Raw genomic sequence first — 15,200 nt, 5'->3', positions numbered from 1 at the left:
GATCCTGCAAACTAGTGCTTAAACTTTGTTGTCTTTGCCCTTCCTTTTTGCAACAAGTTTTGTGCTTTCAGTTGAACCCCCCTAATTACTTCATAAAGCCAAAAAAACCTGACAACAATCCGTTAAGCTGATCGCTTATAACCTGTTTGTGTTATTGCTTGTTCTTTGGGGTTTTTTTTTTTGATTACGTAGGAAGTTTAGGCCATGGAGAATGTCCTTGTGATCAAGAAGAGTCTACTTCTTCTTCTGTTTTTGCTTGTTGGGTCGTTTGTGTTTCGTGAAGATGATGGTGACCAAGTTTCATCTGTGTCTCCAATGGTGAAGGAAGAACAAGAGGCATTATATGGTGCCATTCAGGGTTTTGTGGGGAACTTTTGGAATGGCTCGGATCTCTACTCTGACCCTTGCGGATGGACACCTATTCAGGTTTAAAATACATCACTTTCTTCTTCTTTTCTTGCCGGGACTATCGTTCCTGAAATTTTTAAATTCTCATATTCTTTCACTCCTAATATAAAATTCTACGTTCATCCGTATTATTCAGACTATAAATGAAGATTAAACGAGTATGTGTCTAATATGGATATATATGTCTATATATATATATGTGTGTGTTGAATACAAAGGTGGGATATGAATATTTGGGGAATCATAAATGTATTATAGTTTTTGTCTGTGGAATAAGTCTTTCATGCAAAGCAAATCAGTAGGAAACTTGCATGCAACCGATACTGCTAAAAGGCATTACAAGCTGAGTTTTATTGTTACTGTTGAAGACATTTTTGGGTAAATTTGCATTTAGTACCTAAATTATAAATTTAGTTTTGTTTCATTTTAATACCCGTCATTAAGTTATGAAAAAAAAATGAAAGTCTAGGTATCAAAACATGTTTAGTACCTAAACCATACTTAAGTTTTGAAAAAAATGGAAATTTAGATACTAAAATGGATCAAAACTGATAGCTTAGGTATTAAACGTTTTAAGTTTTTAACGGTGTGATATTAAAATGAAACAAAAACTAAACTTTAGGTATAATTCTAAACAAATTGAAAGTTTAGGTACTAAATGCGTAATTTACTCAAAATTCTTACAAATGCAGGGAGTTTACTGTGATCTTGTTGATGGGTTTTGGCACATCATAGTTCTAAACATTGGTCTGGTTTTTGACAACTCTCTGCAATGTAGCACAGAAGCAAAGTTCACCACCACTTGTTCGAGTTGACTCACCTAAGATCCCTTTCCTTCTTCAACTGCTTCTTCTCACCTAGAGATAATCCCATTACCATCCCTTCCTCAAACTGGGAAAGATCCTCAAACAACCTTAGAATCATTTGAGTTTAGATCCTATGAAGGTCTCATTGGTGAGATTCCAAGCTTCATTGGCAGCCTCAAAAAGCTCCAATCATTGGTGTTACTAGTCAATGGATTAACTGGAGATTTGCCTATAGAATTAGGCAACCTGGTGAATTTGAGGCAGCTTGTGCTTGCTGGAAACAAGTTTATTGGTCATGTTTTACCAAGTCTGGCAGGTTTAACAAAGCTGCTGATAATGGATTTAAGCAGAAACAATCTATCAGGGCCATTGGAGTTGAGCACTGGGAGCAATTTCACTTCCTTGTTGAAGCTTGACTTGAGCAACATTGGCCTTGAGGGGAAGATACCAGAAGGAATCAGGAGGTTGAAGAATGCCACTCTTGTTGATCTTGGTAGAAACAAATTTTCAGGTGGGTTGACTAGTTCAGGTTAGGTGAGTCTATTAGAAATCATATCAATAGATTGCAACTTTTCGAGGATGTTAGATATTCAAAATACGACCTCTGGAGACATTCTTTCTATGTCATTCGGTGTCAGAGTATAAATTTGACAAACGTAATTAGTGTTATCTTGTTGTATCGATTATATATGGGATCCAAAATAATTTACAACAACATTTGTATCAGATACAAATATAAGATTTTATGTTAGGGGTGTGAATGTTCATAAAGTTATATTAAAAATATTATAGTACAAAATTATAAAACTTCAAAAAGGATAAAATTAGATAAAATTTATAAAAAATACTTAAATTATATAAAAATTTATCCAAGAGTACTTCTGCTACAACAAACCCAATCCATCCTTTCATATATATATATATATATATCATTCAAATTAAGTATATGTTTAAAATTTATAACAATTTGTTCTAATAATAAAACTTTTAACATGAATTAAACGGTTTCAGTGGTTAAAATAATGATTATTATTCTTAGAGTTTTCGGGTTTTAGCTCCAGCGACTATAAAATATTTGAACATATATTATTAAATTAACGAGTATTTAGAATGGATACTATCGCTTGCAATAAAAATTTTTATTATTAAAAATTAATTTTTTTAATATAATATGTTTTATGATTATACCTACCACTTTCGACAAATTTTGCATGTCTTATCATATATATGGAAGGATGGAGAAAAATGAAACAAATAATTCGAAGGACCAATTATTGAGGTGTACATCAATAACATTAATGTTTTACTTATATAATCATGAATCATAACACGAATAAAGTGATCTCCGTGATAAATGAATTGTTATTATTCCTTAAAGACCCGAGTTCGAGCACCATAAACATCAAAATTGTGAGCGTTCAATATCAAAGGATTAAAAAATATTACGTTGTACGTATCCTGTATTAATAAAATAAAATCATCAACCACATAAATTAGAACTTTTTGTATACAATTGCTCATGAAAAATGCGACAAAATATACTTTAATATCTAAAAGTGTATAATATAGATGGAGATGACTATACAACTCAGTTGGTAGAGCACATGTTTTTTAACATTGAGGTCGTGAGATCGAGTCCTACGGAAGGCATTTCATATTTCGAATATCTTCTACGGAAGCTGCTCACAACCTGGTGTTGGAGGTAACCTACTATCTTACCTCCCCTTTACCCTACATATGAGAACAAGAGACAACCATTTTTTTTTGTATAATATAGATGAAATATATATAATTGATTGTTTTATAAAATTAGATTTCAAATTTATAAAAATTCAAATCATTTCAATTTTAAACATTTATGTTGCTTGCTTTTTATAAAAATAGTATAAACTGCATCATAAGTCCTCCATAGTTATCCTTTATTTCATTTAGTCTTAATTTTGATTTAATGATATTTTAGGCCCTCAAACTTTTGAAGAAAGAATTAATGTGAACCCTGAACTCATTTTACATCCAATGTGACCCTCATACTAGGTTGGGGGAAAAAAATCAATTTGCCCCTTTTACAAACGAAAAATAAAGTTAATCGTTACGATACTAACAGAGAGATGATGTTACTCTCGCGTTAATTACTTGATCTCCAGCAAGGGCAACAACACCATTTAACAATCATTCACCATAGCCTCTGCTAATGAGTCCTACAATGTCTTGAAACCAATCGCATCGCAATCACTGAAAGGCCTTGGATGGCGTTCTACAAATGAAACACCACTCACATGCTCCATTGTTGATACAGCAGCTAAGCCTCGAGCTTCATACGTGTGTAGAGCCGTAGCTTAATACTCGAAGGGAAGCCAAGGTTCAAGGAGACCGGACGCTGCCAAGCCTTTCTCGGGAATCTTTCTTGCTGGACTTGGGAGATAATGATGCAATAAAGTATAGATTTAATGCCTAACCCACAAGTTAAGCACATTATCAAATACCTAATGTACAAATCTTCATCAATCTCGTATTCAATAAAACACCTACTGTACAATAGTTTAAGAGTTCAGAAATACACCTACTGTACAATAGTTTAAGACTTAAGTAAACATTCGTATCGAATACATATTCATAATCGACACTCACAGAATCCTATATGGATGCAGACATTTCAAGTCAGATAGTCAGCTATGGCAGTGCCTTACTTCAGGAAGATCTGTCAACTAAAATACCATACGACTGAAACAATTACATACCAAGGTTTTGGCACAAATGGGAATGAACAAACTCTCACTAACTAAATAATTATAGACAGCATCCATAGATTAAAAAAAAAGTAAAAATATCCACAGAGATCAGTACACTAACCGATAGCTTTTCTTTTTTGTACATAATATATGAGATTAAAACTTAGAAGCGCTAATAGAAGAGTCAAGGATGCTTGCCTACGGTACAAGAAGTCCTAATGAGTCAGCTCTCTACACTTGGGTCGGGATCTGGTTGCTTTTGGGCAACGGGACCACCATTCATTCTCGCACGTGCCTCTGCAAACATTCTTTGCTGCTCAGCTGCTGCTTCTTCCTCGGTCATCTCTGCTCCGTTGTTCCATTTCCCAGCTTTCAAAGAGTCTTGCTGAAATGCATTTCAAGAAGACCTTCAGTGAATAATGTTGGTACGTAATTTCGTTACAGAATCAATTTCGAAAAATATGCAGTATTGTCTTGTATCATATTTGAAGGAAAATAGCTCTTGCAGAAAAGAGTAGCATGGGATTTCCAGCTTCTTGATCGGGAATTGGGAAAAATGATATGCCGATCTTAACACGATTTTGTGGGGTAAAAAGGTCAGCAGTGACAGAAGGGAAGACGGAGGTAACATTTCTACTTTCAAAAGGTTAAATTGCGGAATGCTAAATGCTAATTAGCAAGAAGACAAAAATATACCATTGTCTCAATCTTGTGTTGCTCATATGCAGCATATACCTCTTCAATGTACTCTCCAAACCCAAGAACCTGGCAAATCACATGCATACATGAGTTTTAAAAATGAGTATATTTATATGTAGGCTAAAACATGGTACAATCAAGAACGTATGCGAGTAGAGTGCAGAATCGTAACCAGATCACTGTTAGCAAATGAAATTGCCCCTACTACTACATAAGTGTCGAGGAAAATGAAATATGAAGACCATATTTAAAAAAGAGCAGGCCAGTAAAGCCATATCTTGATATGAAAACAACAATTTCCTTCTCAGAGACTACTTCATAAAAGGATTTGATGAAGATGGTGCTAGACTTCTTGAAGGCATTGCTTTATTAAGGTCGAAAAATAACACACAAAAAGGACTAAATTGAAATTTGAAAGTAGGTTGAGGAGAGAGTAACCTCTAAAGCCTTGAGTACATGTTCAGGTGCTATTGTTCGTCTATCCTCTCTGTTACAAACTTCATTGGACTCTGATGAAACAAGATTAATAAACTCTGCAAGAGGGTTGCAGTTTCCGTTAGTTAAAAGAAACAAGTAATGCCATCATTATATTATGTTTAGAGACTAAAATTCCACCGATGTAAAAAAAAGACAAATGAATATAGCTGGTAATATGCTTGCCAAACAACATTCTAACATGAAAAAGTTTTCCACCGATATCTTCAATGAAACAAATAGTGGGATTATAAACATATAAGATTATCAATTATATGAATCTAAAATCAGTTTCAGAACTACCTTAAAAATATAAAATAATTGATACCATATTTGTATGGCACACTACTTTGAAAAAGAAAATGTTATGAAATTGGCCAAAACAAACCCATACCACGATAAGAAGGTAGACTTTTGCTTTAAAAGTCACAGGTTTGGGGCAAATAAATCAACAATCATATGCTAGTCAACACAAAAAGAATAATGGTTAGCCGATCACTATCAGAAAAGTCAACACTCAGCAGTGGAGAAACACTTGAAAAAAAATTGATGTGCTAGCAATTAAAAGAATACATATAGGTCACAGAGACCTTAAATTGGTACTTGGTTAAAAAGAGACAAAAATTACACTTATCATCTTACCTACACAACACTCAATCAAAAGATCTTGAGCATCTCTTGCAACACGTACATCTGGTGGTAACATTTCCTTTATAATTTTGGTCATAGTTGCTGCAAAAAGCAAAGATTTATAAATAATTTGTATCATAAAGCAAAGAAACATATCTAAACTAAACCGCAGGGCCTAGGGAAAGCCATGGACGGACAAGTTATGGGATTAGTATAATTTGCAAGCACACAAGGGAAAGCAACCCGATTCTCTTTTTATAACATTGAACAACAAAAGTAAACAAAAACTCAGATCCTTGCACCAAAAGCAAATCATGTAAACTGCTTCAGACATTACAGCCTTGTTATTAGCTCATAAACCCCATTTCACTATGCAACACAAGTTCCCTGGAGAAAAAAATCTGCCGGTCTCAGTTTAATTGTCCACATACTCGCACTGTTTCCCAAAGCCCTGATTAGTAGTGAATTCAATTCCTTTCTAAACATACTCAACTGTTGATCCTTAAAGTCATCACATTCTCCAACCAGCATAATGTTCCCACTTCCCCTACACAAGCTCTAGACTGTAAATAGAACAACCAACCAACGGGAAAGCCAGTCGTCGCCTTTGATAGACAAAACATTCAGATAGGCAACTCCTCCCATGAATCTAAAAGTTCTCACAGTAAAAATCTAGCATAAAACAAGAATAAGTTTGAACGCAAAATTATCCTTCACATCATGAATAATGCACCTTTCTTGAATTATTGAATTTGATTGATACGTCCGATAAAAAAAACCCTAACTATTTTTTAGGGTAACTCATTCACTTATTCACTAATAAGTAAAAACTCAATGCATGAGTTGGCCTACACAAGCCAAGACCTGAATTAAGCAACGAAACTGGAAACTGCAATTATTTACCATTATTAGCTAATCTTGATAGAAGTTATAAAAAAAACCCTAGCAAATTTAAGACTTCAAATTCATAAATTAGCACACAATAAGAGAATCGAAAGAATAAAGAGGAAAATTTTAGGGGAAAACAAATGAAATATCATCAAAATTCACCGAATAACTAAATATAAACGAAACGGAAATTAGGACGAGAAAACAGAGGAGAGAAGGAAATAAATTACCTTTGGGAAGCGAAGCGTCCTCCTTCGACTTCCCTACGATATCCATCGGCTCCATCTTTCAATTCTTCAAAACAAACGAAAAAAATATCAAAATCCAACAGAGAATAAACAGATATAAAACGTGAAAAAAAGGAAATACGGGGGAGTACCGGACTCACCGAGTTACTGAGTCAAGACGCGGGGGATTATCCCCACAGATGAGAAAACGCTAAAACGAGTGAAGCGATTCGTGATCCGAGTCGAGTTGGCGATGAACACGAAGGAAGACATGGTTGATTTATGGAGTTATCAGAGATGCTCATTGGCTCTTCACGATAAGAGAGGTGGCTCTCGATCGCAGCCGATTACGGGAGAGAGAAAAAAACAAACAAACAAGCATTCAAGGGAGGCGCGAGGGGTTCTCACGCGCCTTTTTTTTATAGCGCCTTTGGAATATTAGTGGAATTAATGGATCTGATGGTTAGTTCGTGTCGGAAACTCCGTTGTTAAGCGCGTCGAGGATTTTGGGTTATCTTGGAACTTTCAATACATCTATCTGATTTTATTTTATTTTTATTTTTTCCTATTGTTTTGATCGATGCGGAAATTAAGACTTTGTTAATAAAAGTGTTTGACGAAATGCAAATGAAAGACTCTCAACTTTCTCCACGTCTGCTTATTTGCCCTTTTAGTTCTAGGGATAGTTCATTTAGCTAGGGATGAGACCTGCACAAAATCGGATTTAAATTCGATCTAGATCAGATAAAAATCGATCTGATATTTTCATCTAATTAAAAAAATCAGGTTTTAAAAAATCGGTTTGGATTCTAATTGGTTTGGAGAGTCGTATGATGTAACCTATTTCGGTTTTAAAAAAAATCAATTTTTAATCCGGTAAAAAAACTGGTCATCCAATTTTTTAATAAACCGGTTATATTAAATGCTAGTTTTTTAATCCCCAGACCGGATTTATTTTTCGGATAAAAAATCAGTTTTTTATCCGGTTTTTTCAAACCGGTTTTTAATCTAGTAAAAAAAGCGGTCGTCTAATTTTTTCCCAAACCGGTTATACTATCCGGTTTTAAAATATCTGATCTGATTTTTCCCAAATCCGATTTCGGATATTTTTTTACACAAAATCGGATATTCAGATTTTTTGTACACCTCTAACCACATGTCGGATATTTAGTCAATCTCACTTGACTTAAAAATATGCTTTCATTAGACTTAAAATATATATATAATTCACCCGATTTTGATTCGATATGATTTTTAGAATATAAATCTGACTCGATCTAATTCGACTAAAAGTGATCAAACGATTGATTCGATCATCGATCGAACCGAATTTTCATAAACCAAATTAATTGGAAAAAAATTCTTTAACCGTTTATTAAACCGAATTTTTTTTGGAAACATGAACCGAACAGTTCGATTAACTGAGTTAACTTTTTATTAAGTTGCCAGCAAAGGAAAAGGAAGATCCCAGAAAAGATGCCAATGAAGTAAGTTCGAAAACGACTAAACATTTTTCTCTTCTTCAGATCTTATGACCTATTGAACATCTTGGAGTTTAGTAGCTCGAGAAAGAGGATGTCTGTGATTGTGCAGAATGAGGAGGGCAAGCTGCTGCTACTTTGTAAAGGTGCCGACAGGTTCGTAATCTGAAACAATTGAGTATTAGATCAAGGATTCTTTCCGGTATAAAAATGCTTAACAATGGATTATATTAAGTACATTTACATTCTTCTTACGAGCAGTGCCATGTTCGAAAGACTAGAATTTGCAGAGCAAACCAAGGAGCACATTGAAGAATATGCTGATGCTGGTTTGAGGACTTTGGTACTGGCATACCGTGAAATAGGCGAGGAAGAATATGTCAAGTTCAATGAGGAATTCACGGAAGCCAAGAATGTAGTGAGCGCAGATCGGGAGGAAATGATCAAGGAAGTGGCCGAGAAAATCGAGAGGGAGTTGATTCTTCTTGGTGCTACGGCTGTTGAAGAAAAACTTCAAAATGGGGTGTGTTCGAAGACCACATATTGAAAAGCATTATTTGCTTATATTTTTAATGTCTGCATTCATGTTTTGCCTTTTCTGCTGGACAGGTTCCGGAATGCATCGACAAACTTGCACAAGCCGGGATCAAGATATGGGTTTTGACAGGAGATAAGATGGAGACAGCCATTAATATTGGGTATGATCATTGTTGCAAATGCTTACCATAAGACTTGTGTGAACTTCTGTATGCTGATTTCGAAAACTTCAAATTTTGCAGCTTTCCCTGTAGTTTGCTTAGACAAGGAATGAAGCAAGTTGTAATAAATTCCGAGACCCCAGAAAACAAGGCATTGGAGAAATCCGGGGATAAAACCACCGCTGCAGCGGTAAACTCTAAGTTCAATGAATCCTTTTTATCTCATTCAACGCTGGTTGTCGTATTTGTTGAAGCACATTTCGAGAAATATTTTCGTGCCTTGAACTGTGTTTGCCATACTTGTTTCTTATCCGAATACAATCTGATGTTTTGAGTGTGCTTGTTAGCTTATTGAGGACCTTTTGATTTTCGATTTTCTAGGCATACAAGGTTAGCGTTATCCAGCAGATAGCTGAAAGGAAGCAGCTGCTTGCTTCATCGAATGAAAATACCGAGGCATTGGCTTTGATCGTTGATGGAAAATCATTAACTTATGATCTGGAAGATGATGTCAAAGACAGTTTTGTGATTAAAAAAACCGAATTCGGAATTCAATGTAACCACAAAATCAGAAGATTGTCATGAAACAGAAACATCGTCCAATAGCAATCAGTTAAACTAAAATGATCGAACTGTTTTGCAGATATGCTATTTCTTTTACAAGAATATTGCTTCCGGTTTCACTATCTTCTTCTTCGAGATATACGCATCGTTCTCCGGACAAGCTGTATACAATGATTGGTTTCTGTCCCTCTATAATGTCTTCTTCACATCACTTCCGGTGATTGCTCTTGGAGTTTTCGACCAAGACGTCTCATCCCGTTTGTGTCTTATGGTATCTCTCTATACATAAGAGAACTTCTATGTTGTTCTACTAACAGAAATTTGAACTTTGATGAATGATATCTGATTTCTCTTGGACTTGATCATGTTGCAGTTTCCCCCCCTATTATATCAAGAAGGCATACAAAATGTCCTATTTAGCTGGCTTAGGATCGTCGCATGGGCGTCTAACGGAGTTCTAAGTGCTACGATCATCTTCTTCTTCGGCATCCGAGAAATGCAGCATCAAGCCTTCCGCAAAGGCGGGGAAGTTGCCGGTTTGGAAGTCCTCGGCGTCACCATGTATACGTGCGTAGTGTGGGTCGTGAACTGCCAAATGGCGTCATCGATCACTTATTTTACATACATTCAACATCTCTTCATATGGGGCGGCATAATATTGTGGTATATCTTTCTCATGGCATACGGAGCCATGGACCCGAACATATCGACTACTGCCTACAAGGTCTTCATCGAAGCCTGTGCGCCTGCAGGGTTGTATTGGCTTCTTACACTCCTAGTGCTGGTAACCTCACTTCTCCCATATTTCGCTTACTCGGCCATCCAAATCCGATTTTTCCCCATGTACCATCAGATGATACAGTGGATTTGATCCGATGGGCAATTGGACGACCCCGAGTACTTTCACATGGTGCGACAGAGATCGTTACGCCACACTACAGTAGGTTATACCGTACGGTTTGAAGCAAAATCGAGAAGCTCGAAAGAGGGAGGGGAGGGTCATCGATGGTTACCGTTTCCCCCCCCCCCACTAGTTTCGACCAAAAGATGGTCTGTACATTATGCTGCTAGGATTTCTTTCAAATGTACATATTTGGACACCAAGAAAAGTTCTTTCTTGTCAAGAAAGTCATGCCTGCAAGATGTTCTTAGCAACTTAAGATGCAGTCTCGTATCCGACATTTCGGTTCGTCTCGTATCCGACATTACGGTTCGTCTCGTATCCGACATTACGGTTCGAAGTTGGCCACCATTTTTGTGTGTTGATTTGAATTTAAGATGTAAGGTTATATAAATCAAAGTAAACTGGTTATGATTTCTTTCTTGAATCTGTAACAAAATTAATTGACAGTGATTAAGTTTTGGATAAATTACATCAATTGTCACTAATTTATGAGTAAATATTCGTTTTCCCTACTAAAATTTGAAAAGTAACAAATTAGTCACTAACATATCGATTTGTAACAAAATGATTACTAACGTTATCGATTTGTAACAAAATAGTCACTCCATCGTTATCTCTATTAAATTGATGACATGGCAACGTTAATAAAAAGATTAATATTTAGTTTTACCCTTAAACTATTGCTAAAACATCAAATAAGTTCTTAAACAATGGTTTTATATCTAATTTATCCCAAAAGCTTTATAATTTATAGTTTTTGTAAACATCCCAGCAAAACTATATTTTTAACCACCATCCTTACAACACGAAAACCACACTGCATAGATGAATAGAGTTTTTCCATTAAAGACAAATACATGAATATTTAAAGCCATATATATTCAATTAATTTTAATGTAAAAAGTCATGCTTTTTGGGATGGTTTTCGTAAAATGGTTAGAATATTTAAAGACAAACGAGAGTTTGTTTAAGTGTGATTTTCATTTTGTAAGAAAATTGGTTGGAATATAATTGAAATGGAGGGGAGTTTAAAAAAATGAAAATTGGAAAGCTTTTGGGAAAAAAATAGATATAAAATCATTGTTCAATGACGTATTTAATGTTTTAGCGATAGTTTAGGGGTAAACCTAAATATTAATTTTTTTATTAACGGTGCCACATCATCAATTTAACAGAGTAACGGTGGAGTGACAATTTTGTTACAAATCGATAACGTTAGTGATTATTTTATTACAAATCGATAACGTTAATGACCAATTTGTTACTTTTAAAACTTCAATTGAGAAAACGAGAACTTACTCAAACATTAGTAACCATTTGTGTAATTTGCCCTTAAGTTTTTTCAAAGTTAAAAGTCCTAATCACATACACATACGCATATGTATACATACATACATACATATATATATATATATATATATATATATATATATATATATATATATATATATATATATCATTCTTCACTGAACAATACTCTCGCTCTTATTTCACTCAAAGTACTTTCAAATTTCCTAATTTATTCACTGAACTTTCGAATTGCTCATGTTTTGACCCCTTTTAATTTTTATTATTATTTTTGTATGACATGGTTTTTTTATTATTTGACGTAAAATAATTGAAAATAAAAAATAAAAAAAGGTGGTTGGATGCCATCGTTGGCCACCGTCAACCGCCGTAGATGATGGTCGTTCGGTCCCAATTTTCATGGGTCGCTTCGCCTCGACACCTTGAGTCATAATCCTACTTCCATTTTTTCAAAACTTGCTCAGAAGTCTACGAATTAGAGATTAAAAGCGAGGAAGCCAAAACATTTCAGTCGAAATTCACGGGTTTTGAGACATTTTTCGGTGAAACAACCATCATATTCGGACTCAGGGGGTCAAGACAAATCGACTCATGAAATTTGAGACTGAAGGACTACCATCTACGATAGTCGACGGTGACATCTAACCACCTTTTGTTTTTATTTTATATTTTTAATTATTTTATATTAAATAATAAAAAAGCCATGTCATGTAAAAATAATAATAGAATAATTCAAAATGATCAAAACATAAGCAATTTAAAGTTTAGTAAGTAAATTAGAAAAACTGAAAGTATAATACGTAAAATAGGAGAGATAATATAGTTTAATGAGAAATGATGTAATTTACCCATATATATATATATATAATCACCATTTTTTGTCCTGCCATCCCTGTTACACCAACTCAACTGCAGCAACACCATGCCCTTCCATCCATCATGCTCTACCACCAGCACCAAATCCCTACTCCACAGCAACCCCAAGCACATGCCACCCCTCCATATAACAACATAAAAAAGAAAGAAAACAACGAGGGAGGATCCAAAAAAAAGAGTAGCAAGAGAGCAACCAGAACAAATTGCATTAAATGAAAATCCAAGGAAACAAATCATATTCAAGTAGTGATCAAAATGGAAGAAAACAAAGTAGGGTGTCAGCGTCATGAATATGTAACTTTACAAGGACTTGTGCCATAACTATACCAAATTTTGTTAATTGCACTTCCGTTAACTGTTAACTGCAGGTGGCTATATCAAAACTATTTAAATAGTTCAGGGGTCGTATTAATGCAAAATTTGAAAATGATGGTCATTTTGAGACCAAGCCCATAGTTGGGTGGTCATTCATGCAGTTTACCCAAAATTATATTACCACCAAATTTATCAACTGTCAAATTTTGAACTCTGATCTTAAACCTCACATTCATAACAAATTATCTACCAGAGAAATCAAAACAGTCTCCCAAAAATACCTAAATCCAATATTTTTTTTCAAAGTTTTCTCAAATATATTCATTGCTTCTCCTCCTCCTCCATTGCTGGCGGGAGCCGCCATCATCGTCACCGCCGTTAAAATATTAACATCAATTATCCGATAACCTTATTTTTTGTAAATAATTTGGTAATTAGTGTTACGATTTAGGGTCGAAGATGGTGGCGTTACAGGTCGAGCAACTCAATCAATTAAAGGATATTTTCTCAAGGTTCGACATGGACTCTGATGGTAGCCTCACGATTCTCGAGCTCGCCGCGCTCCTTCGGTCACTGGGACTCAAACCGTCCGGGGATCAGATCCACGCGCTATTAGCCAATATGGACTCCAATGGCAATGGCGCGATCGAGTTCGATGAATTAGTGAGTGCCATAATGCCACACATGAACGAACAAATGATGGTGAATCAAGAGCAACTCAAGGAGGTTTTTACATTGTTCGATCGAGACGGCAACGGCTACATAACCCCGGCCGAACTCGCGGGTTGTATGGCCAAGATGGGGCAGCCGTTGACGTATAAAGAGCTAACGGAGATGATCAGAGAAGCCGATGCCGACGGAGACGGTGTCATTAGCTTCAATGAATTTTCTACCGTAATGGCTAAGTCGGCTTTTGAGTTTCTAGGCATTCATTTATCTTCATAACCAAAGATTTTGGTTTACATTAGGTCTTGAGTTAATTAAAAATCTACTCGTTCCGAAAATTTAAATTGTGGTCACTATCGTAAATATTATTGTAAAAAAAAAATCATGGAATAACGATCATAATGTTAAGTTGTAGACTACTATTAAATTACGGATATGATACAAAATCTACATCCTAAACCCTAAACCCTAAACCATAATCATAGTACTTATTGTTGTGATTGTCGTTACTGATGTTATAACGTGATTTATTTTTAAAAATAACTACATTTTTATGTTACATATACGATCTTCGATGTTACAATAATTTTAAAAATCGTTATGATACGACCGTTATACTGCCATTTGCATCGAAAATCACTTCTCCTGCAATATCTGAGGCATCAAAGAAAGCCCAAGAAGCATTTCTAAGGAACTGGTCTTGATACAAAGAAAGAGATTTCCAAATGTGCATGTGTCACACCTTGAAGAGATGTAGAATAATCTTACACCGAAAAGAAAAGAAAGAGATTTTGGAGTTTATAAACAGCGGTGTTATATATCCTACTTGTTGAGAAATAAAACCGAGTAATTTCCCTATAACCAGATTAGCGAGAATACGAAATAAAAGCGAAAAAATAATACCCGAAATTGATAACGGAGTTCAACCAATTTTGCCTACGTCTCCGGACTACTGCAGATCTTTTACTAAAGAGAAAAAAATTAGAGGTGTTTACAAAACACTCACAACTCACAAGAAAGCTCTCTAGTATTGGGAGAAAGAAATGATTTGGAATGATTTTGAAGCTAAATGGGTTAGAGTATTTATAGTTGAAATTTAAGGACTAATCTTATAAATACCTTAAAGTATGCAGGGTCCAAATTGCAATTATCCCTATTTCTATTTTCAACAGACATCTATCAAACTTTGAAAACAAATTTTCAAAGTGCGGTGCCAAACTTTGAAAACCCATTCAGCGGTCCCATTTGCTTGACTTTCAACACTCACAACTAAATATACGTTACTATCATGCTTTGTTCGATCGCCATAACGACCCCGATCCTAGTGAAATCTGTAATATTTTTCACCGAAACCTATTCGAGGACTCCGTTAACTTCGCCCCGTGGGAGTATGGAATCCCCCAAGAATTTGAGTACAACTGCGATTCCAAAATCTTTAACTACATCGACTCCACGTGTAGAGCCGAACGCAACAAGAATGTAGATAAGTTATTGGTTGTTGCGGCATTCGGACTGTTTGGGATGAAC

At 35.3% G+C, this 15,200-nt stretch overlaps 2 protein-coding genes and 2 pseudogenes across 2 annotated transcripts; 3 read left to right on the top strand and 1 right to left on the bottom strand.

Moving 5' to 3' along the window:
- Nucleotides 1–315: 315 nt before the first annotated feature.
- LOC120208013 lies at nucleotides 316–1,748 on the top strand (annotated as a pseudogene).
- A 2,165-nt stretch (nucleotides 1,749–3,913) lies between these two features.
- LOC120208028 (protein Dr1 homolog) lies at nucleotides 3,914–7,178 on the bottom strand. The gene is made up of 6 exons (XM_039207400.1): nucleotides 7,023–7,178; nucleotides 6,865–6,928; nucleotides 5,759–5,848; nucleotides 5,081–5,175; nucleotides 4,640–4,708; nucleotides 3,914–4,328 (listed from the first exon to the last, which is right to left on the bottom strand). Exons 2-6 carry the CDS (start codon nucleotides 6,917–6,919, stop codon nucleotides 4,167–4,169), a joined length of 471 nt encoding a protein of 156 aa, XP_039063331.1. The 5' UTR covers nucleotides 6,920–6,928; nucleotides 7,023–7,178; the 3' UTR covers nucleotides 3,914–4,166.
- A 1,183-nt stretch (nucleotides 7,179–8,361) lies between these two features.
- LOC120208012 lies at nucleotides 8,362–10,898 on the top strand (annotated as a pseudogene).
- Nucleotides 10,899–13,329: 2,431 nt separating this feature from the next.
- Nucleotides 13,330–14,019, top strand: LOC120208024 (probable calcium-binding protein CML15). The gene has a single exon (XM_039207395.1). It carries the CDS (start codon nucleotides 13,467–13,469, stop codon nucleotides 13,950–13,952), a length of 486 nt encoding a protein of 161 aa, XP_039063326.1. The 5' UTR covers nucleotides 13,330–13,466; the 3' UTR covers nucleotides 13,953–14,019.
- The last annotated feature ends 1,181 nt before the right edge of the window (nucleotides 14,020–15,200 follow it).

The sequence above is a fragment of the Hibiscus syriacus genome, unplaced genomic scaffold (genome assembly GCF_006381635.1).
Source record: "Hibiscus syriacus cultivar Baekdansim isolate YM2019G1 unplaced genomic scaffold, ASM638163v2 tig00015529_pilon, whole genome shotgun sequence".
NCBI classification, from domain to species: Eukaryota; Viridiplantae; Streptophyta; class Magnoliopsida; order Malvales; family Malvaceae; genus Hibiscus; species Hibiscus syriacus.
The sequence above is the reverse complement of the archived record's forward strand: the minus strand, read 5'-3'. Positions and strand labels throughout refer to the sequence as shown.